The sequence below is a fragment of the Mycena indigotica genome (genome assembly GCF_014461135.1).
Source record: "Mycena indigotica strain 171206Taipei chromosome Unknown Mind.scaff0009, whole genome shotgun sequence".
NCBI classification, from domain to species: Eukaryota; Fungi; Basidiomycota; class Agaricomycetes; order Agaricales; family Mycenaceae; genus Mycena; species Mycena indigotica.
In genome coordinates, this window is record NW_023503008.1 from 1,258,622 (window position 1) to 1,282,297 (window position 23,676).

General features: G+C 47.8%; 3 protein-coding genes across 3 annotated transcripts; 2 read left to right on the plus strand and 1 right to left on the minus strand.

Moving 5' to 3' along the window:
- Window positions 1-13,321: 13,321 nt before the first annotated feature.
- Window positions 13,322-16,371, plus strand: MIND_01023500 (ATP-dependent DNA helicase; the record flags this gene model as incomplete). The annotated part of the gene is made up of 6 exons (XM_037366825.1): window positions 13,322-13,670; window positions 13,721-13,780; window positions 13,834-15,607; window positions 15,664-15,682; window positions 15,735-15,741; window positions 15,788-16,371. 6 exons carry the CDS (start codon window positions 13,322-13,324, stop codon window positions 16,369-16,371), a joined length of 2,793 nt encoding a protein of 930 aa, XP_037216219.1.
- Window positions 16,372-21,445: 5,074 nt separating this feature from the next.
- On the minus strand, window positions 21,446-22,069 carry MIND_01023600 (uncharacterized protein; the record flags this gene model as incomplete). Its single annotated transcript, XM_037366826.1, has 4 exons — window positions 21,446-21,494; window positions 21,542-21,599; window positions 21,706-21,753; window positions 21,802-22,069. 4 exons carry the CDS (start codon window positions 22,067-22,069, stop codon window positions 21,446-21,448), a joined length of 423 nt encoding a protein of 140 aa, XP_037216220.1.
- Window positions 22,070-22,163: 94 nt separating this feature from the next.
- Window positions 22,164-23,377, plus strand: MIND_01023700 (N-glycosylase/DNA lyase; the record flags this gene model as incomplete). The annotated part of the gene is made up of 4 exons (XM_037366827.1): window positions 22,164-22,506; window positions 22,555-22,958; window positions 23,006-23,167; window positions 23,219-23,377. Exons 1-4 carry the CDS (start codon window positions 22,173-22,175, stop codon window positions 23,375-23,377), a joined length of 1,059 nt encoding a protein of 352 aa, XP_037216221.1. The 5' UTR covers window positions 22,164-22,172.
- Between the last annotated feature and the right edge of the window lie 299 nt (window positions 23,378-23,676).

Here is a 23,676-nt window from a genome sequence, read left to right on the forward strand (position 1 = left end):
ACTTCGGGTTTTGCTTTTGCGGCGGATGGAGCAAGGATCAGCAACGCTGGCCATTTCCTGTGGTGTTACAAGGCACCCCAAATTCCTAAGCGTCTCAAAAGGCAATTCGAAGGTCGTCAGTGCGGTAAGCGCGTTGTTTTCATTAGTTTTTATTGACTTCTCTGTTCATTGTCTTTTTTTTTGTAGGTTGGATTATGCGGTACCGTTTACTGGTATTTGGGCGAATTGATCAGCAGCCTTTTGCCGAAGTGATTCATTGGTTTCCCCCTCCAGTCGACCGCTGCTTTGTTAGTTCTGTTGAGAATTCAAGTCTGCCTATCGTGCGTGCAGTTTATGTAATCAGCTTCATCAGCTTATTGACGTGTTCAGTCCCACGACAGTCAAGATGGCAGTTTAATTGAGCTAGGCATCAATTCTCCGATAGGCGAAGCGGTGCACGTCAATCTTCAACTCAAGGAAGGAGTTTCCAAGACGTCTGTGACCCGTAAGAGGGCTCGAAGGAATTCAGCAAGAGAAAATTTCGCCTTCGTCGATGATTTCTTATCGGCTGCGGGATCTGTTTCCTCGGAAGCCTGGGAAAACTTGGAGGTTTTAACTGGATTGTTTTCATTGGACAATATATTCACGATAACGCAGGTCAAGTGGACACTTGGGTATACGCCCTCTTTCCCACCTCTGGGCTACGGACCGGTTTCTCGTCCTACGTTATTGGGTGACATCGGGGGCTTCCACGGATACTATGTGGGTGAAATGAATGCTGGGATTCCTGATGATCAGTTTTTTTCATGGGAGCATGCGCAGTCTCAATCCCTCGCACCTCCCTTGTCAACTTACTCTACTCTCATTGGGTGGAATTCATGTACGTGAAGAAGAGGGGTTTATCATACTGCAGAACGATTGTGGTCAGACCAATTATGTATCATCATGTAAAAGCGTTGTTATTTAAGAAAGACTGGATGAGTTTGTTAATTTACTGGTAGCCATGGATCCCATGGTGTCATTTGGCAATCCTCTTCCTCCTCTTCATACTGCGTTTCATCCTCAACTTGTTCTTGAGGAAGACACCGTTGTTCACGCAGGGCAGTCTGAAATTCGATATGTGGTTGATGATAATTCACCCCTATCCGAACCATACCTCTTGAGCTTTGTTGGGCGTATCACATATGTCGGGGCAAATGTGCACAACAGGAGATTAAAGGTCAGCCTCTTCAGTTTCATTCCAAACCTTCTAACGGTGTACTTTGTAGACTATTGTGCTTGCTCAACCTGAAGGGCCATTCGAAGATTCTTTCGAGCGCACCCTGATTAACCTTCAGCAAATGGTTGAATCTCCGGAATCTTTTGTGCATGTGAGTAGTGCGTATGCGTTGGTCGGTTTTCTTACTTCCTTTAGTTCAGTCAATGCGTCCATTATTGCTACATTGAGGATTTTGCGGAGGTGTCGAAGGCTGTTGTTGTCATCGATGATAGAGAAGCGTTGCAAGTGAGTTTCCGTTGATTTGGCTGTAGATGTGTAAGTTTGAGTTATTGCAGACCAAATTGGACTATGACCATTCCTCCTTCATACCTGTTGCTTCTAAAGATTGTCCTGTTTTGGAGAAGGGGGCCTTGGTTCATGTCGAGTGCTTAGTTGTCAGAGAGGATCGCCAAGTCTACGAAGGGGAGGGGTGGGAAACGGTAAGTGGGTTCGGTGTTTGAAGTGACATTACTGAGGTGTAGTTCTGGTTGCTCCGCGCGCGACTCGTTCGTCGGATGTATTGCTCCAAGCAACCAATCAAGTTCGGTCCTAATGTTTGATGGATTGGAGGGAGAATGAGGACAGCAGATGACGCTTCTTTTTCCCTTCGATGTCAACTTTGAGAATCTATTTGGAATGAAAATCTCGTGCCCTTGGCTATATAAACTTCATTCAGTGAGTGTGGTGCCGAAGCGACTCATTACATGGCGACATTCCTCACCCAGTTTGATAATCCCTTTACACTAGCTGAAGATTTAGATCTGGGGCTTGGAAACATCCTGTCGATCTCACCTATCTCCAGCGAATTGCGACGGATAGAGAAACGACAATGGTGCCTTTTTGTTGGAGTTTTTCGGTCAACTGGAATCGGTCATCAATACAGGGGACTCGTTCTACGTGCGTTAAAGCCTTTGAAGAAGGAGCTGATCTTAGTTTACTTTCAGACTCTTCTGTTGTCGGCTCCTTTTGGTTTTTTCAAGGATCCATTTTCGTCGCACCGTTATATTCCTAGATGAGTTGCAAGCTACTTTCAAACAAGTTTTTCGGGTGAGTCTTAGCTTTGATCGCACAGAGCAAAACACAACTGACGTTTAGGGAGTAGGTTCCGTTGCAAACTTATTCTTGTGTTCAATTTGACGCAAGAGGGGAAAATGATTACATTGTCTTGCACGTAGATCGGCAGACCATCTTGGTAATTTGAGCTGTGTGTTGCTTGTTCACTGACGATAGCGATATCAGCGCCGTGCGATATGGACTGCCAACAATCACTTGCCTGAGATGGATAGAGATGTCCCTTATGCGCCAATGGACTGTGAGGTCTTGGTGCCCGGAGCTCTTCTACGGTGTTCAGCGTCAATTTTCCGAGAGGACACCCCTGATTTGGGAGGACGGGTGTGGAATACAGTGAGTGTGGTGTGTGTATTGACGTTTTAGCATCTGAATATCACTCATCAGGCTTGGATTTTGGGGGCTGAACGCGTTGTTCGGTTGTACAAAGTGGCCCAAGATCCACAAGGATGCTTGACTTCGCATGTTAGATTTCCGAGACCGGCGGTGTTGACTGTTCCTAGTGTTGTTCTACCTTTAATACGTCCTCGGTTGACGGAAGATGAGGGTCAAGGGGACCACTATAGCACAATGCGGGAGTTGGTCGTGGAAGTATGATAATGTCGTACCGTGTGGTTCAACAAGTCGAGTTGCTTGATCACGTGAGCCTGATGCTGACTCCTGTGGTTCATGTAAAAGAGGGTTCCTTTTTTGTGTAGGGTACGACGAAGGCAGAAGAAAATTAATGTCCGGTGTCGCTGACCAATGTGCTTCCACGGTGTCAAAGTCACGTGTTCGATTTAGAAGACAGACCAGCAAGTAGTTGTTCTCGCAGTCGATGTTTAAAGGAATGTGTGTATTGGTGGCTAAACGAGTGACTAAGGTCAAATGACTTATTCAGATGGCTACCATTCAATTGCCCTGCCCAACATCCTCTCCGACTAGTTCGAATCCTTCCTCACCAGCCATTTCAGTGTCGCTATTGTTGTTTTGTTGGATCCCCGTTTCCTTCTTTTTGCCTTTCGCATCACCCGAGGTTTTTGTGCGTTTAGCTAAGTGAGGTAAGCATTTCTGTTCTCGTTTTGTTTTGCACTTGCTCACCAGGCGGCTTTGATACCAAGCTTTGTTCTTTTGCTTCATGAATGGTTTCTTCTTTGTCACTCAGAGTGGCGTCAGAGTTGGATCGAGTACGACGAGACGAGTTGCTCGAAGAAGCCGGCATTTCTTCATGGGTATCCCCGTCAAGGCGGTTGTTGATTGTTTCCTTTTTATTCAAGTTGCGTAAATCTCGAGCGGTAACAAACGTGCACAGGTCTTCAGGCAAGCCCGTTTGCAAAACGGTAATTGCGACAATAAACGCTGCATACCGTCAAAATGGGTCCTTTATTGACGATCAAGCGAAGTGAATACTTACCACTAAAGCCATCGTAATTGACGGGTGGCGTGAAGTTGGTGTCCTTGAGATTGAAGTGCTTCAGCGTGAAGCTGACTTCAACCAAGCTCCCCACGATGAGATCTCTGACGTCGTCGCCGTTGACCAGGGAATTGTCCTCGTCGTAGACTTGTAGGGCGCAGATATGGTTATCCACGCACACTTTGTTGAATGCATTTTGACATTCCTCGGGTACGATCCATTCGTCAGGGCGAATGCGAACTATCAGACAATCAAGATAAGCTAACATTTGTGTTGCAAGAATCACCTTTATCGCCTTCCTTTTTTTTCTCGAATACAGGCTTAGTGAAGCGTAACACGCTTCCGGATTGGTCGGAGAGAATGAAATGGCGAGAGTTATTGTTGTTGCAGATGCCGGATTGGATTTTCGAGGCATTATCGACTTGGCGATCCCAGTCATCCGCAAATATGGTACCTTCTGCAGATATTCAGTGGTCAGTAGCCATTGTGGTGTTGCGCGTACCTGGTTTCTCGAGCAGGAAGGAGAACTTGGCTCTCTCGATTCCATCTGTGAACAATGGGCGCCAGCCACCCACTCCGTCCACATTAGCTTGGGCGTCAGAGATTTTGCCAACCGCAGACATCACTGCGACTTTGCCTCTTCTGCCTTTGTCATCTAAAACACAAACCATATGCCCGTTGTCCTTGCGTTTCCAAGCGAAATGCAATTTTTTTGGAACCGAGGTACAAGGGTGAGGCAGAGAGTGAGTTGCGTAGGTCAACAAGAGCTGATGACGTCGTTAGTTTGAGTTTATATGCTGTTCCAACTCACCCATGTTTGTAGGTCAAGTAGCAACCAAGTGGATGCGTTGCAAGTAGAGGTTTCTTAGAGTAGGTTTTATAGCAGAGGGTATCGGCATGAGAAAGTAGGTGACCATTCATATGTTCATTGGGTTTCGGGCAAGAGGCAAAGCTTTCGTCCTGTTGAGCTCTGGGAAATACATGATCGTAGTGGATAGCTTAGACCACAGTTTCCGCAGTCGTATTAACCACCAGTGACACATGGCGGCCTTCGATTTTCCACACCTGATGCACATTCGTGAGTTTTTTAAGGACCCTAACAGCAACTCACAATGCGCCATAAGTGATTTCCCCATAAGAATGCTTGGTTGACGACATCGTTCTGGTGCAGCTGCGCGATTACCACGAGCATGGAGCCTGGTTTGATAATCAATTCGGCGGTATTGCTTTCAGGAATTAGCAGGTTGTTGTTAGCGCGTTTGCGCAGTTCCTCGTGTGAGTTCCAGTCGACCGTATCCTGTTCAAATGGATTGTATTCCAGTGGGTCATTCAGTGAATGTGGGTACTTACCCACAGTGTTTTTTTATCGCACTGGATCACAATTACATCGCCATCGTGGTGTTTGAAGCACCATTCGTCCACTGAAGAGTGCATCTAATTGGGCGTTGAGAACGGGAATTTTTGACTGGGGGGTACGATGGGAAATGTAGATAATGGGAATTACACTCACGACTGTTGAGGGGTGTTCGTATTTCATGATGAATTTCAGTGAGTTGAAGGTTTTCTTGAATAGATTGTCGAGTTCGGGCGCCGCTGGGCCTGGCGAGCGAAGAATTAAGGTCTAGATATGCGAGTTGCTCGATATTAAAAGGTTGCTTAAGTATTTAACAACTCACGAAACAGTGCTTGTCAACTTCTCTAACATCGATAACTCGTCCAGTAAAAAGGATTTGTAACGGTGTGCCGTCGTTGGATGAAAGGTATGTCTTTTGGAAGACACCGAGTTCTGTACTCGTCGGTGGACCAAGGTAGTAATCCTCTTGGATAGTTAACTGGGGCAAATGAGAGGCCATGGGGAGATGAGTGACGATGATCTCGTTTTATAGGCCAAAAAGTGGCATGTGGAAGTCGATGGTTTTCACATCGTGGGCGATAAGAAGAGAGGATAATAGCACGTGATTCATGATTACTGATGGATACACGTCACATCTCAATTAGGGAATAACCAAGTTTCTCTTTTCCACTGTCATCCAATTCGATTCCCACCACCTAGACGTGTAAGGCTGTGTGCGAAGTCATTGAACACCATCGCTCACCGCTTTATTATGTCTTCCACGTCATCTGGACGGGTCGACCACCTCTCGAGGATCAACAAATTTTCCGTTTTCTTGTGCGACAACCAACACATCTCCCGTTATGAAAGGCGTGCCCGTTTTCAACCCTAAGAAAGCTGATCTGTCCATCAGCAGCCCATTGCGTGTTTGGTCACCGTCGATAGCGCTGAAGAATAGACCGAATACAATACCATTTGGACGACCTTCGATATCGTCCATCGGGATTTTTTTCAAGATGTAGCGGTTGTAAGTGACTGCTCCCAAGAAATTCAGATGGGGACCGTGAAGGGAAGTGTCGTTTAAGGCTTTATTACTGGTCCAGCGACTGAGCCATACGTCAGGAACAAGATCTTCGAATTTTGCAGTGCTGATACGTGTTCCTCGATTAATTGGAACTCTCACAACGTAAGAGGTGAGTGAGCAAGTGCTGTAGAGGACGCCGGGAGTGAAGTTGTTCGAGTAAGCCTATGTGTAGAGGTCAGTTTCTAATAAAGGGAAACACTTGAACTCACTTTTTCCAGCAGCAAGGTTGTATTATGACATAACCCAATTATTTTCGACTCTTGACGGTTTGAAGTCCACCACAAATTGCGGTTATCCATACCTGAATGCGTGCGGATAAGCTGCGAATTAGGGCATTTGTGAAAACCGCATATCGATCGAGAGTGGAGCGAAAAGCCATTGTGTCGTGGGGAAATCCTTGCGATGCCTGGTCTCCAATCCAGTCGAAGATTGTGGCCAGAGTTGGGAAGTGCACTATGCACATTCTGTGGTCGTACTGCATTGGCCGTTGTTGCATCGTGCACACATTGGGTCGGCATACAATGGCGGTGGGCATGGCGGCTTGTCTTGCAGAACATACCGTCCTGAAACCCCGCCTTGCCATTTCGGCCCTCAGGAATCTGACATCGAAATCCCGGTTCGTCATAGAAGCCGCATCGCGCACATAGGTTACTTGGTCGAGCATGTCCAATGGATATTGGATGATGATGGAAGAGGGGCTAACGAAGATGCCTTGGAGAGAATGAAGCAGGGTCGAAAGCCAGAGAGCTAAGGGATGTATTTGCGTGCTTTCGCTGACGATGATGACTATCCCCGCAGGAGGATGCGCGTAATCAACGGGGTGCGTACAGGAGTTCTGTGGACGTGACGGACATGACGTCCGCATTTTGCCAATCGCTATCGGAGTCGGATGAGGAATATCCGTTGTCCTCCTCTATTTCGCTCGGCGTTGGCTTGACTTCTTCAGATTTTGTGTCGTCAACTTCGATTTCAACGACACCAGATGTCTCTGGATTAGCTGTTTCGGACTGCAATGCAACAGGAGAAGAAGGGGGTGATGGAGTTGAAGGAGTGAAATGAAATTTTGTGTGCGTTCCTGCCCAGTCTTCGTTATATGCTGGCAAGAAGACATTCCCTGCCAGAGAGTGGACACGAGGTTGCCAGGCTGTCATTTCTTGTGGTATGAGACCCAGTTCTCTGAATAAAGGGGTGAGTGCCGGTAGTCCACCTCGACCTACTGCGATGTTAATGTTCTGAAGGTACCACGTTTGGTCCTCAACATCTTCGGCCATCAGCAAGAACATCCCCAAAGACCCAATAAACCCTCCGTTGTAGCGAGTGACGGTGTCGATAATGGCTTGGGTCTTGTCCCCGAAAAATTGGTCCCGCAACAAGAAGAATATTCTGTCTCGGATGTACACTCTGACAGAAACGCGGAAAAACGAGCTGCAGGTGGACAATCGAAGCAAGTCGACAAGAGGAAGGCTTCTATAGATCAAGCGCCATAGTTCGACGGGGAGGCCGATGTCAACAGCCACAGGGAAGGCAGAAAGGGTGTCGGGAAGAGAAGGGATGGAGGCGGGAAGAGGCATTTCCACTTGTATAGGTGAGTACCTCGTTCTTCATTTCATTGGTTACTATTCACCTGTTAACCTAGTCAATACCTCAACGTTTTCGTCTAATGGCTCGTCAGCAGGCGCTGCGATAGGTGATGAATTCGCACCTTGTTCAAAGGGCGGTGTGAGTCTGTCGTCCTCTATAGGGACTGCGCGCAGTCTCTCGTTGTCGCGGATATAAGTGAATAACATGTCAGTGAGGTCGTCAAAAATCAAGCCACCCGGCATGTCCTCGTCCTCCACTGATCGCTCGGTCCTGGGAGATAAGCCGACATTCAAGTCTTTGTCGTCATCTTCTGCTGGTTCTTCGTCGGGGTAACGCAAGGTTTGAAAGTCGTCTTCGTCACTGCTATGGTTGTTGTTTGTTTCCACTTCAGGTGTTGAGACCAATGCTGACGATTCGAAAGGAAGAAGTACGAGTCGATATCAGTAAGTGCTACATATGATACATTTCTACAGACCGTGATTGTAGTGTGCTATTGAGAATTCTAGGTTGTCTTCATTTCTGCTGCTGCTGTCCGACCGTAAGTCGTCCCCGGTAAGCTTTTTGTGGTCGGCAGCGTTGTCAAAAGGCTGGTCGTCGATGGAGGGTGTATTTCGTTCTACAGCGAGCATTGTTGGATTGGAGAGTGAAAGGAAGTCGTCGAAACAAGTCTGTTCAGAAGTTTTGTGAGTCATATTATACTTATGGCGCAAGCTTTTTTGAAACGCACCTGCTGCGCACTTCAGGAAGGCCCTTCCCACCCGTCTACGTTGGTTTAATCATGGTGTCCTTCGGCGCTACGGTTGGTCCATCCGGTATGGGGCACCGGGAACGAAGTGGTGCGATCTCACTCCCTCTGGTTGGCTGACCCGCTTTGGCCTCACATATCGCGCACACCCTCGTCGCCTCGCTTGGGAGAATACCATCGCCCACGCTGCCATTCGTGCGATTGGCTGTTGCCACGCCTTCGCTCCCGCTACTCACGTTTATCGCTGGAAGGAAGGGTTCCCATAGTAGGTGATCGCAAAGATGGATGTTGAATCTGACTGGGCCTCTCGTTGCTCCAGTGCCCGCCACGCCCATCGGTTGGTTATTGGGAGGAGGGAGATTGAGGAAAGTGGTCTCCAATTGAGTCCAGTAGTTGGGTCGAGCGCACATGATGGTTGATTCGAGGAAGGAAGGGAAAGAGCGCGCGCAAGTCGATGTCATTCGTCGTCACACCACTCTTTTTTCTCTATCAATCAAAATAATGGCATTCAAATTTTAAAACTCCGCGGGGTCTCGCCTCTGTAACGACATAGTTTATTTTTACAATTCCCCGAGATTATCCAGTCGAAATCATCGTCTTGGCGAAGAATCCGCCCCTGACTGCGCACCTTGAAGCTATAAGCTTCGATTCCCTTTTTCTCGTACCACGAGCGTGTCAAGCGGGGGCATTCTATCCCGCAGCTCCTCGTGAAGTATAAGCTAGAGGGAAGCAACGAGACCCATGGGTAAAGTGGACCAATGTGATGGTTTACGCTGTTCGTGAACCAAATCCATTGTTCGGCTTCGCCCCAGCCTGCCAACGCGACGCGGTCACGTGTGAGTCGTGGGTACGGACAAACTATATTGTAGCCGCTGATAAAGTTCATCTGCGATGTAAATTGGGCGGAGAACACGATCGGCAAAGCGGAAGTGGAATTTGTGACCATCACGTAAATGACATACGGCTTTTTTTGTTAGTCTCAACGGTGTCAACCTGGCTGAAACGACTTACATGTTCTGAGTGAGCAAACGTGTGTAGGCGCTATCGACTCGTCCCTTGTATTGGTAAGTAGTGGAGCTTTGTACGTATCTTGAAAATTTGAGCATAGAAGAACAGCATAGTAAGAAATGTAATTTACCTTCTGAATCCTAGGCGTCGCTCTAAAAAGGTTCGCCATTTCTCCGTAGCGTCTCTCGTGCAGAGCACTTCCAAGGTATTCACGCTTGCTAGGTCGTCATCCATAGAAGAGAAGGTGACCATAGCTAAAGGCAAAGTCGATACAACGATTGCCCCCGTTGCCTCCAAGAGATCGAGGAATGTTTCGGTTAAAGCGATGTTGGTAAAAGAAGATGCATCCTTAGCACCTTGGAAGTAGGGTCCCAGCTTCAAGATGAGTCGCTCCAGAAATATATCTCTGGCGTTCTCTGCGAGCAGTTTATTGCAACCTGCGAGAGCGTGAAATTCGGGCCAATAGCAGTGGCGAAGTAGGGCATCGACAAAATTGGGGGAGTTGAATACAATCTGACTAGCAGACGTAGTTACAGATGGCATGGTATACTCATTACGACCCAACAGCTTCCCTTTAATACCCTAGGATGCTAAGATATCACGACCGATAAGGCGTTCTCGGATTAACCTGGACCGAAATGTTATGGAGAAGCTGTCTCTCATTTAGGAAGACCCACATTTTCACGATTGCCTTCGCAGACAGTATGTCTTCACACCCTATATTCCCAATGCCATCTTGCTGTGGCTTTTTTCCCGTCGTGTTGCGCAGCGTGCGAACCACTACTATGTTACCGTACCAAGGGAAAGGAAAACTTGGCAACAATGAACGAATAGCTTCATTGGTAGGTTGAGATTCCATGGGGGAAATCAGAGGGTTGAGTGGTTGTGGGAGGCAGAAAACTGCGTATGCGTAGTCCAGTGGATCAGGATCCTCCATTGGCCAATTGCGGATGATTGCCATTGACGAAGGGATGTCCAGAACAGTGGCGTGCCGTTCCGCAGTAGGCGGAATCCACCAGAAAAGATCAAGGTCGCGAGGGTTTTCGGCTTGGATCTTGTTGAATTTTGTAGGTACAACAATTTCGACAGGTTCAGGATAGCCAGTCGCGAAGAGAAGACCTCTAAAGAGCTTAATCTGCAGTGTTTCGTCTTGCTAAGCAGAGAAATGTCAGTGTACACTCCACTGCCGGGTTTTAGGGACGCACTTCTGCTCTTTGAATGCCATGTATCGTTTTCTTCACATCCTCTATAACGTAGCGTGTATAGATTGGTGCATCTCGTAGCGCTGCCATCGCTGACTACGCGCAAAAAGAAGTGAGTTGACAAGAAATGCGAGGGTGTGTTTGTTGGCGGACGCGCCTTTTAAAGAATAAGCAGAGTGCCTTCAGGCAGTGAGAAACAGTCTTTGATGAATGTTGCAGTATATATTTGACCGATAAGTGGTCAACCCGTGGTGTGCATCGTGAGTAAGATATGCGTTCAGTCGCACGTTTGGTAGACGAAGAAGAGAATACGACCACGTCACACTGGCCTCGTAATGCCACGTGATAGAATCAGCACGTGCATGGCTTGCCTCCGCCCATGTTAGCGCTCGACACAAAATGCTATAGGTTTCTGTCTAGTAATTTTTTACTGGGCCGTACGACATAATCCACTGCAACAACCCTATTCTGACTCTTCACCTGGGCTATTTCCGTTGCTACTTGCCAGTGAATCGCTAACCGAACTTGGAGCGCTCGCTGATTGAAGTCCAGGTACCTCGTCTTCGCTGTTCGAGTGCTTCAACTCAACACCATCGTTGTCACTATCCTCTGAATCTGACTGACGAGTATTATGATCAAAGAGCTTCCTGCTGCCCACCAGGAAACGTACAAAATTCAGCTCTTTCGTCCGAGGCTTGATGAGCTTGATTTTAGTGGCCCAGATCTCGTAAGTCTGCGACAGTCTTGAGCTTTTGAGTCAAGAAAACAAGTCAGCACTCAACTCGCTCGCGCTGCGCAGTCTTGTGTGTGGTTGTCGTTGCCTCCGTACGGCTCAACTCGCATTCTAACACCACGGTATCGCCTACCGTGATTGGCAGCGGGGTTGGTCGAAGAGGGGGTATGAAATACTCATATTCCCAATCGTTCGCAGGCACAAGAATGCGCGCGAATTTGTTATCCGGACGGACGTTGACGTGAATTTGGTCCTCTGTGACCCAACTATGGTTGAGAGCGCCCTGCGGTATGTTAACCCATATCTAGCGCTAAACTATTTGACTCACTTGCGCAAACGGCAGATCGTCGTATCTATCGAGGAACAGTACTTCTCGGAGTGACTGTATCTGGGCGTCCCAGGTTTCGGCGAACTTCGAATATATCCCACCCGGATTGTGCCCAATCAGGCATTGCGAGTGTGAATTGAAAGCCCTCGTCGGTACGAAGGACATCAGGGAGGGTTGCTATTTCACCCACTAAAACACAGGTGAATACATCATTCATTGTCGTGCCGTCGCGGATGTTAACAAATGCGCTTTGATTGGTATTCATTGGCGAAGGAGGGTGGAAATCGAGAGTGTAGCGTGCGTTGCCTATGAAGTGCTCTGCGTGCCCATGCAAAGCTGATATCAAATGCAAAGGTTTGAGCGAACAATCTGGCGTGAGTTGTTGCGCAGTAAAATTCGCGCGTCGGTTGACTTCCATGTCGAGTTGCGCAAGAAGAAGGGAAACAGGATGGGAAGGGTGAAGCATACACAGTTTTACGGGGAAAGGTGACCTTATATAAGAGGTGAGGGCGTGCGCTGAAGGTAGGCGACTCTTTTTTTTTTTGTGCAACCACCTCATCCCCTTTCCCAACAGTCATCCATTGGACGTCTAATTCTAGTGCCAAGGATGGAAGAGGCTTTCAGAACTCACACACTGAGGGAGGCCTTTCAATTGCTAGACGAGTTTTGTCAAGTGCCTTCTAAGGCAAAGGCGTCATGGAAAAACCTATTCGCGTATCTCGCAACGTTGCAGCAACCACTCCAAGAACAGATCAAAGGCTCCGCAAGTACGCGTGGAGGGTCAAAGAGAAAAGCCAATAATTCGGCTCAGCTACAGCCGTCAAACCGCAGGAAACGCGTGAGACTGGAAATTCCCGTTGGAGAAACAGAAGCGGGAACCCTTGTGAATGAGGGAAACCTGATTGATAGCGACTTCCTGAGGGTTGTTCCCACTGAAGTCGTACAAGATTGCGTGTCAAGGTATTGTAACTTGAATAACTTTTTCGTTTAGGCTCCGTTCTTACAAAGGTTTTCAGGTTTATTGACCGCACGGGTAACGCTGCTCTGAAGAAATCAACGTGCATAGTATGCGCACGAAACTTGTTTTCTTCTCAAATAGAGAAGTTAACGCTGAGGGAAATTCCCAACAAGCATCTGCTAAAACCAACTCATCCCCACTCTGAACATCATCTAATCAACGGCTGCCTCTACTACGATACGGTGAAGGAAGACGAGCCCAACGACATTTGCTTCTCTTGCCTTCGCAGTCTCAAACGGTGCGATCGCCCCAAGTTTTCTTTGGCCAATAACATGTGGCTTGGAAGCGTCCCTTTTCCAACTCGCGATACTCACACTTCCTGAACAACTGTTGATATCGCTCTATTTTCCTGCTGCGTATGTTATCAAGATATACCCCAAGAACGTGACGGGAAGCGCACAGAGTTCGGACGGCATACCCACCGCCACGGTTTCCAACGAGAAATTACGAGGGAATGTCTCCACATTCAAGCTTCCAACTTCGGAAATTGCTGAAATGGTGGCAGGAAACCTTGTACCTCGTCCTTCTCTCTTGTTGGCTGCCACCATAGGAGTTACGTTCGTGGGTGTGGGCAAAGCAGCTCTTCGTTGTATGCCAGGCCTTTTTCGAGTCAGGAGGCAGCGCGTATTGGATGCCTTGATATGGCTCAAGGCAAACAATCGCCTTTACGACCAAGTTATAATCTCGGAACAACGACTTGGCGAGCTGCCTGTTGACGATGTGCCCGCTGAAATTATGGAGGCAGTAAGATACTCGGATGATATAGACGCCGTTGGTCGCGAACACGCGGGATACGTGCCGATGGAACAAGAGCAAGAAGAAAACGAAGGTTATTCGGATAGCGACACCGAAGACTCGGGGGTACCTCCGATTCAACACGCTGAAGAAGAAGAAGAGGATGATTCCATCGATGTAGAAAGTCTCATTGCCCAATTGGACGGTTCATTATTTCCCCATTATAGATAAGATCCATCATTGACTGATTTTTAGCGGAAGGGAACGATGTAGACGAAGATCCGACCGACACAACCAAGCACGAGGCAGACGGTGGTGCGAATTCAGTGGTTTTTTTTTCTTTTTGAAACATAGTGATTCCCACCCAGATGCCCAGGTTTTCCCACTTCAGATACATGGTGTTGTAGATGTGGGCGGAGAAAATATCCCAGACGCCACTTTGTTCGCTCATGCAGTGGAGAATGCCATCCCAGCTAACTTTGCTCAAGACTATGGAATTCGAAAAGGGAATGCCTTCGTGAATGAATTCGCGCGCTACGATGAAAACAAGGAAAGGTTTGATGGAGGTCCTGCAAATCCAAATCACCTGCTGGGGGCGTTTCCCATACTCTTCCCATATGGGTACGGCGGCCTGGAGGTCGATCGAAAAATCAAAGTTACATACGAAGAGCATGTCAGATGGGCTCTTCAGCACGCCTCTGGACGCTTCCGACGCCACACATCTTTCATTTTCCAGGTATTCGGCGTACTTTGGAAACGCCAAGTCTGTCGATCCGCCTCTCTACACATCGATCATAATGCCTTTATCGCCAGTCATGAGGACTTCATGAAAATTAGACCGAAGGACCTATTGGAGGCGAGTGAAGAAGAAAATCACAAGGTTGAGATATCCAATCCAACCATCAGGTTATTACGTCGCCATATTACCACCATTCGAGCGAAGGTCCCAGGTACAGATGAGAACAGGGTGTCTATTCGATCCCAAATTTGGGGCATGACGCTCAAGTTCAACCCCCCTTCAATCTGGACTACGATCAATTTATCAGATTCCAATGATCCTATCGCGCAAGTTCTAGCCGGTGTCGACATAGACCTCGATAAATTTGTTGCCAAAACAGGTCCCAACGCCACCCAACGTGCTCAAGTCATTGGCGCAGACCCATACGCTGCTGCAGAATACTTTCATCTCGTCGTCAAAATCATTCTGGAGGAAATGATTGGCGTCAAAAGTGGTACACAAGGCGCTATCAACCGCAAGATGGGGGTACTGGGTTTCGTCAATGGATACATAGGTACCGTGGAAGCGCAGGCCAGAGGGTCTCTGCACCTACATATTCTGTTTTGGTTGAAAGATGCTCCCACCGCAAATGATATGCAAGAGGCACTCCGATCGGAGACTTTTCGCGACAAAATCAAGGCCTTCATACACCAAAATATCCGTGCAGACCTCACGCAAGACATCCAGCAACCAACAAACAATAAACGACGAGGAAATGGGAAATCTAGCGTCGCATTCTCTCGTCCAGAAGATCCCCGTCTACCTGACTATGACATCAAACGCGAACAAGCTGAAAACCACAACGCGGGTATAGTTCAAGCTCACACATGCACCGTTTACTATTGTCTCAAAGGCCAAAGTGGTAAACTAGTGTGCAAGCGTGGGCATCCTTGGGCCACCTACACCGACGACTGGGTCGATGAATATGGAAATTGGGGGCCGAAGAGACGCTACAGTTTCCTGAACCCCTGGAACCCCGCGATCTTTGCAGTGACAAGATCGAATATGGACATAAAATTACTGACCAATTCTTGGGAGACGAAAGACATCGCCTTCTACATCACACTCTACATCGCCAAAAAACAAGTTCAAGCTGCCAATGCGTCAGCGCTATTGGCAAATTGCAATTTCTTTCTTGCTGAACCCCAATCGATAACAGTCGACAACCCAATTCAGAAGATCAACAAAAAACTCTTGCAACAATGTGCAAACACGCTCAGTCGTCAATACGAACTCAGCGGTCCAGAAGTTATTAGTTATTTAATGGGATGGGGGGATCGTTATATCTCACATACATTTGTCAAAGTATATTGGGACACCATTGTTCAAGCGCTGCACAATGCATACCCCCATCTCGTATCCAAGTAAGTATTGCTTGACATCTATCGCAAGTTAAGGTTGACTAAACAACAAAATTTAGTGCAAGTGATACAAAAAAGGTGTGTTTGACGTTATGTACTCTCTTACCTTCCTCATTGACCATGATTACAGACGACGCGTTTGATACCTGGAGAACGGAAAATTTGTGTTGCATGATCAACTAGCACAGTATGCGGACCGCGCAGAAGAGCTTAGTCATCTCAGTGTTTATGAGTTCTTCCTTACGACTTATCACGATTCGAGAGGCGGGTCTACATCCCAAGCTGAACAGGAAGAAGAAGAAGAGGATGAGAGTCAAGAAACGGTCAAACGAGGTCGCCCTCCTTCACAACGGTTTCCTTACCTCGCGAATTCGGACCGAAAAGGGGCACGTGTTATCCGCGGTCCGAAACAAGAGACCGCTCTTCACATTGTCGGCCGATGGCTACCGAGCCGAGATGATCCGAATGTCGAAAACTATTCCGCGCAACTTCTCTTGTTGCTCAAACCATGGCGCGCTCTCTCAACGACATTGCGCAAGGTTTTCCTTCTTTCAATGCCGCACGTGAAGCCTTCTTACAGGATGCCTCGAATGACATCAGGCGCCTGGTCGAAAACATCGAATATTACCACGAATGCGTGTCTAGTGCAAAACGCCGAAGAACACCGAATAACTTCATGTCTGAGGAAAACGATGAACCTCCGACACCCCCCTCCTCAGATAGCAATAACAGAAACGGCTCGCTTCACCTTACTGAAGCAGATATAGAACGCTCAAGAACCCACAAACTAACGAAAGCGGAGCAACAGTACGGTAGTCAAGCCTTGGAAATCGCCAGAGCAGCAGGGATCTTCCAACCAGTTGTCGTATCCCAGCACCAAGAACACAATTTCGCTAAAAGAACTACGGAAGAAGAAGAGGCTACATTCAAAGTTTGGGAAAGTAAGGTTGCGGCATTAACTCGAAAACGACAAGATATCCAGCATACTGGAGAACCTTCAACATCCACTTCAGTCGCGGGCGTATTGACTGGCTTCTCAGCATTGAACAACAACTTCGGCTCGCGCGTGATTCCACTTATCAACGACGAAACAAGAACAAGGACTCAACTACAACATACAACCTTGGAAAGCCTGAACACCGAGCAAAGACGAGCACACGATATCGTAGAAACTCATCTTCGCAATACGCTCAATGGAGATCAGCAACCTCAGTTGTTGATGATAATTCAAGGAGAAGGAGGAACAGGCAAAACGGTCCTACTAAATGCGATAAGTCAAACTTTCGATTTCCTAAATGCCACTCATCTCCTCGCCAAAACGGGGACAACGGGTATATCTGCAACTTTAATCGAAGGCCAAACTTTGCATCAATGGGCTGGAATTCCCATTCGAGGCGTCCGAAAAGGAAAATTGGATCAGCAGTAACTGTTCTTCAAGTTAACCGCAACGCAGTATTGACGCTACCTATAGAAGCCAGTCAAAAAATACAAGAAAGAAGGAAGCGAAATATACTCCCTGTCCAATATGTGGTTATCGATGAGTACTCGATGCTCACAAAGAAAACTCTGGCGCAACTATCGCAGATAATGGGTTCGATTAAATCAATCATAGGCGAAGCCCCTTCGTCACGTCCATTCGGGAATGTTAATGTGGTCTTGGTCGGGGACCCCCACCAATTCCCGCCAGTGGGAAACCCCAAGGCCGCACTGTACAACCCCGATTCCGGAACATCACTCTTGAGCCAATTGGGATTGATGTTTTACCGCCAATTCAATACAGTGGTGACCCTAGAAGAGCAAAACAGGGTAACAGACGAAGGCTGGACTTTATTCCTGCGTCGGCTTCGCCACGGTAATTGCAACGAAGGCGACATCAAGATGCTTTCAAGGTTTGTTGGTATCGCAAACCCAACAAAATCCAATGTGGCAACAAGACCCTTGGCACGAAGCTGTTTTAGTGACACCACGGCATTCAGCGAGAATGGAATGGAACTCAGCTTCCTTGTCGAAACACCGCTCCCTGTCGCAAAACAGCATATATTTATGCAAGGCTGAAGATTCTACCTCAAAACCCGCCCGTCCGTTATCCCTAGACGAGCGGTACATAGTGGCAGGCCTTAACGACAAAAAAACGGGAAAACTCGCTGAATTTATCGAAATATCAATAGGTATGAAGGCGATGGTTCTCTGGAATATATCAACGGAAGCCGACCTCGCAAATGGGACTCGTGGGACCATTGTCGACATCTACATGGATTCGAGGGAACAGATACCTTTGAACCGGGACAACAATGGCCGATTCATCCTCTCATACCCGCCTTCCATGGTTCTAATCAAAGTTGACCATTTCTCATTCTCCCCATTCGAGTCTTTGGACCCAGGTGTTCTTCCAATCATGCCCACGTCAGCTACCTTCTCGATCACTAAATCTTCAAACGAAACGCTATCCATCCGACGACGACAGTACGCTCTCACGCCCGGCTATGCGTTCACCGACTATAAGTCTCAAGGCCAAACAATCCCATACGTTATAGTGGATCTAGAACACCCACCTCATGGTACTCTTAGCCCCTTCAACGCATATGTCGCGTTATCGCGAAGTCGCGGTCGACAAAACATCCGGATCTTGCGTGGGTTCGACCCAAAGATTTTCACCACGCATCCTTCTCCAAACCTCAGATTGGAGGACGAACGTCTCCATACTCTCACACTCCTTACTCGCCAAAAACCTCTATCGCAAAAAAAACACAAAATAATTAACAACAAGTCACCTGTTTTCCGTCTACCAAATCCTATATATCCAAGCATGCATTCATCAACGCTCTCTAAAGTCCTCGCTTTCATCGACTTCTCGCGCACACCTATGTCTCGCACAACTCTTCTATCCAAGTGGACGACTCGCTGCAGCGCTTGCGGTAGCCCCAATCCAAAATTGTGTTGCTCGAACTGCAAAGTAACTCGATACTGCGATCAGCATTGTCAAAAGCGCGACTGGTCCACTCACAAAGCAGCCTGCAATGCCCACTCCCGCAGCCTGGAAGAAGTGGGAGACCCCATCGTCGCAAGTATTATTCAATTCTTCTCTCGTTATGTCGACGAATGGAGAATCTCCTTCGCACACTGGGCCCTCTTTTGCGCGGATCTCGCCAATCGAGATGATGACTACCTCAAAACGCACTTGTAAGTCTTCATTCTAACACCTATCAAGGTTAACGTCGTCAAGCTTTGGTGTTATTCTCCAACCCGCCACAGACCAATCCAAGAAAAATCGTCGCTCGGCTTTCAACGTAAGTGGCGCCGTCTCAAACTCAGCATTCTAAATCAAACATCTTATAGGTTCGTCATGCTGCAATGTACACCGATGAAACGATATCCACACTGCTTCCCAAAGACATCGTGAAGGACGAAAAAGAAGAAGCTACTCGCAAAGAACATTTCTTCTCGGATTTTTCATCCATGGAGAAGAAAAAGGACAGTGTCCGCATCGTGATATCTTCAAGTGTAGTTTGCACGATGTTCGACGCCTCCTATCGAGGCGATACTCTCCCCGGAGCTGATGCTATGGTCCTCCAACAAGACCATGGCTACATTTTTTGCAACCATGTTCGACAAGGAATTCAAGGACGCAGTCAAAAACGGACATAGTAAGTAACCACATAATACCGCTATGAAATCTCTAATAAGCTACCCCAGCCACCTTGTCGTTGCACCGGGCGGTGGAATTATATGTCTTTATGATGACAGGATGCGCAGTCACCCTCCCCCTGCGCGCGGATGACGCTGAATACATGAAGGGTACATAGACTTCCACGCTGCCTAGTTAGGAAACATCAAAAACACGTTTGAATCGAAAATCTGTCCAAAAGAAGTCATCACATAAGCTGATACCTCACTCCCTTCAACCCGCCGTCGCAAACTTCCCATGCACACCTGCAACAAACACCCAACCAGTCGCCGCTGTTCTCCTTTCAGCTGCAATTTACGCTGGCATTCTCCAGTATGCTTCACTCTCCACGCACCTTCACCTTCACACCTCGGTTAGAAAATGGGGTGACAATTGCACTGAATTTTCGCTCTCTACCCACAAACTTACTTGAAATGAACAGGTACACCCAAGAAAAGGTTATAACTGGGGGAGACTACGACAAGCTGTGGAATGCATAGAATCTGGACAACTGGTGTTAATGACCGACGATGAAGTGTGGTACGCCCGTCGAGATCCCCCACGCCCTCGAAACCCACCCACGCAAACCATTCTCGACTGCCGGACACACCAAACAATTTCTTTTCCTAGCGGAAAACTTCATTGCGCCTATGTGGAACTGGACAATTCTCTGGTCGACCTCAATCCTCTGATGACAACCGAAGAAATGACTTTATGGGAAAACGTGGACGAAAACTGTGCTTTGCGACATAACGACAGTAACAGAGGGACCAATGCTCGTGGCTGGTTGTCGAGTTACCATACCAAAATCCTCGTCCAACCACATATCACAACTCAGCGGCATAATAACCGAAGTGGAGTCTTCCGGCTTGTGCGGGGTTCGAGTTACACATGAAAACAAGCCACTCAACATGCTGTCGCCTTCCATATCAGACGACATTTTGAGCCCAACTCAGGATGGAGACGAAATCGCTATCTTTCGCAACTATCTCAGGCCTCACTTCATTTGGGGTCACGTCCAACTGGCTAGCGGAGACAGGGTGGTCATACTGGAGGGAAAGGAATGACTACGGGTCGGAACCGTCGACCGCATCCAAAAAGGTCGCAACCCTGTTTCTCTTACCATAATCGACAGACAGGTCGCTATTTCCAATATCCCTATCCACCACGCAGCAAGGTTATTTATGCCTGGAGACGTCATTAAGGTGGTATATGGTTTTTACGCTGGAGAAGAAGGTCACATCGTCGCCACATACGCTCTCAAAGATGTCCCATTACGACGCACACAATTTCCGCCTGGTGGCTTAGAAATCATGCTGGTGAGTAACTACACTCACGAATGAACAGAGCCTCACGTTTACCACTCTAGAAAAAAAACGGAGATGTAGTAAGTCAAACAACTAATCGAATAATTACTGTTGAATATAAGTCTAGATCCAACTACCTACTCAATTCTGCAAATTCAACGCAAGAGCAATGTTATCGAAACCAACACTGTTACATCAAGTGGACGTCGCCGCCCACTGGTTGGCTCAAAAGGAATTGGTAGGAAAATCGATGGACGTCCGAATTGGAGCTATCACTAGAGGTCGAGTATCTCAAAAGCAATCTGAAGCCATCGGAAGAGAAGGTTTTATCTTACTATCAGAGGCAATAAACGACCACAACTTCGACAACCCTATCGCAGTCGAATTTGAACACACACCCAAACGTATCGCCATCTCCCCCGAGTGGCTATACCCCATCAACGAACCCCACGAAGATCCACCGCCTGACGAACTTTCTTCGGCGAGCAGGGTTCTTATTATAGGCAAAGACACTCGAGAGAACGACCAATTTATAGGGAAATATGCCCTAGTAGAGGCGTAGCGAGATTGGCCACACAGTTCAAGCCACAGTTATAGGACGCGAGGGTACCCATTGGACACAAACCTGGTTTCCATTAAAATCTATCTGTAGAGCGTCTTGTACCACTACTTTAAAATGGCGGGATAATGAATAACGTAATCATTCTTGATATTTACACTTGTTGATTGACGTCAATGTTTACGCTTGTTTGTTTTTTTTGTTTACATGTGTTAGACATAATTTCTCACATACGGGACCTTAGCTAAAGCAAGGTAATTATTCCTTGTATACATGTTTTGTAAAAAGAGTTCAAACATTTATTGAGATGATCATGATAGTTTGATTCCACAGCGATCACATCGTTGTTCGGTGTCGATACTTTGAGAAAAATGAGAGCGCTCCGAATGACACGGGTTTGGACGTACAAAAGGCAAATTAAGCCGATAGGGAAACAGACAACCGCTGTGATAATACCGCAAACACCTGAGGAAATGATGAGAACAGATCGAATAGGAGGTAGATCAGCGCCGCTCAATTGACGCGTTTTTCGCGTCAAGATTCTTGTCAAACAGCGACGAGAGTTACTTACCATACTTCGTTGTAGGCGAATGTTGGCCTTGTGCACACTGAGCAAAGACTGGAACGACTATAAGTAGACAACAAGTAACACATAACGATAACGCACGTTGGGCACGGTAGTTCTCTCCAACCTGAGCAGGAGTGGGTTGTGGTTGCGGAGAGTAGACTGGCTGTTGTGCGTAGCCTTGCTGGGGAGCAGGAGCATAATTCTGTTGTGGAGGGTATCCTTGTGGTGGTGGTGGTGAAGCGTAGCTTTGCTGAGGAGGATACCCCTGGCCATCGGCTGGCGGTGGCGTGTAAACTGGCGGCCCTTGGGCTGGGCCAGCGGGAGGAGTGTAGGACATCGTAGCTTTCTCTCCAGAGGACGAAGGCATGGTTGGATGGAGGTATCAAATGAAAGGCACAGATTGGGATTCGCGCTTTTTATATGCCGCGGCTGCATCGCTTTTCGTACAGCTTTCACAATCCACCATCATCATGGAGTGGCAGTCGCTTCCCGTCCCACTCTCCCAGCTCCGCCTTGCTCTGGTCCTACCAAGCGGCCAATCCTTCAGATGGCGTGCCGCAGGCAACCAATTCAGTTTTTGTCTTCATGATAGAGTCGTCGTGGTGCGCCAAGACGCAGAGAAACTCTATTACCGAACCATCCTCCCAGACCCCCAGCCCTCTCCACTCGAACTGCCCTTACGCACAGCCGAAACCACGCTTTGGATAAACGACTACTTCCATCTTGGCGTGGACCTGGCTGCTCTTTACACCGAGTGGCAAAAACGCGACCAATTCTTTGCCTCGATTTCGACGCGTTTTTCAGGTAAAGGACCTTATCACCAACCCAAACACGCTCATAAATACGCGTCAGGCATTAGAATACTGCGACAGGACCCATTCGAGAACCTCATATCCTTCATCTGCTCTTCCAACAACAACATCACCAGGATAACAAAAATGGTGAACGCGTTATGCACCAACTTTGCTCCCCGCTTGCTCTCAGAAGATGGAGTAGACTACCACCCCTTTCCAACGCCCCAGGCCCTTGCCTCCCCTTCCGTCGAGAAAACTCTGCGTGATTTAGGGTTCGGATATCGTGCCAAATTCATCCAGAAGACAGCGCAAATGCTGGTTGAAACTCACGGAGACGACGCCCAAAAGTTCCTTGCAGGGCTTCGAACAACCCCTACTGACGTCGCTCGGGAAGAGCTATTGAAGTTTATGGGCGTTGGAAGAAAAGTTGCGGACTGTGTGCTACTTATGAGCTTAGACAAGGTGAGCACTTCTCTAGAGGTGCGATAGTTGGCTAACGTGGTTCTAAGAACGAAGTCGTGCCAGTCGACACACATGTCTACCAGGTCGCAGTCAAGCACTATGGGCTAAAGGGCTCCTCGTCCAAACCAAACATGACACCGAAACTGTATGCTGATATCAACACCCGACTAGCTTCAATTTGGGGAGAGTGGGCTGGTTGGGCACAATCTGTAAGTAGCTCCTTGAAAATCAAGAAGTTCTTGCGTCTTGACCTGAACTAGGTGCTCTTCGCCTCTGATTTGAAAGCATTTTCCTCATACGATGCCTCTGCAAATGCTGCTGAGACTCTCCCCACACCGCCACCGACACCAGCGTTGAAGCGTAAAAACGACTCGGATGAAGTGGAATCAACACCAAGTCGACGTCGGAAGCGGACATAGTTTCATGGCCCTATCCTGAGAGAGAACCTGTGACCGAATCGGCAAGGGAACATTCCGGTCGGGATGAGCGTCAGTTCGGAAAGCGAGCGCTGTTCGCTGTCAAGGAAAGAAGGTAGACTGGAATGCTCGGGAGTCGAGGGAAGGAGCATATCAACAATTGTCAAACGGGCAGGAACTTGTACCGGAGTAGTCAATGACGCATGCAATGTATGGAGAAATTGTCGGGCTATGGAGGGGTCGGTGTGCCAAAGTTGTCGCGGAGAGTCTAAATACCGTGACCGTTGCTCAGAGTTGCTCAC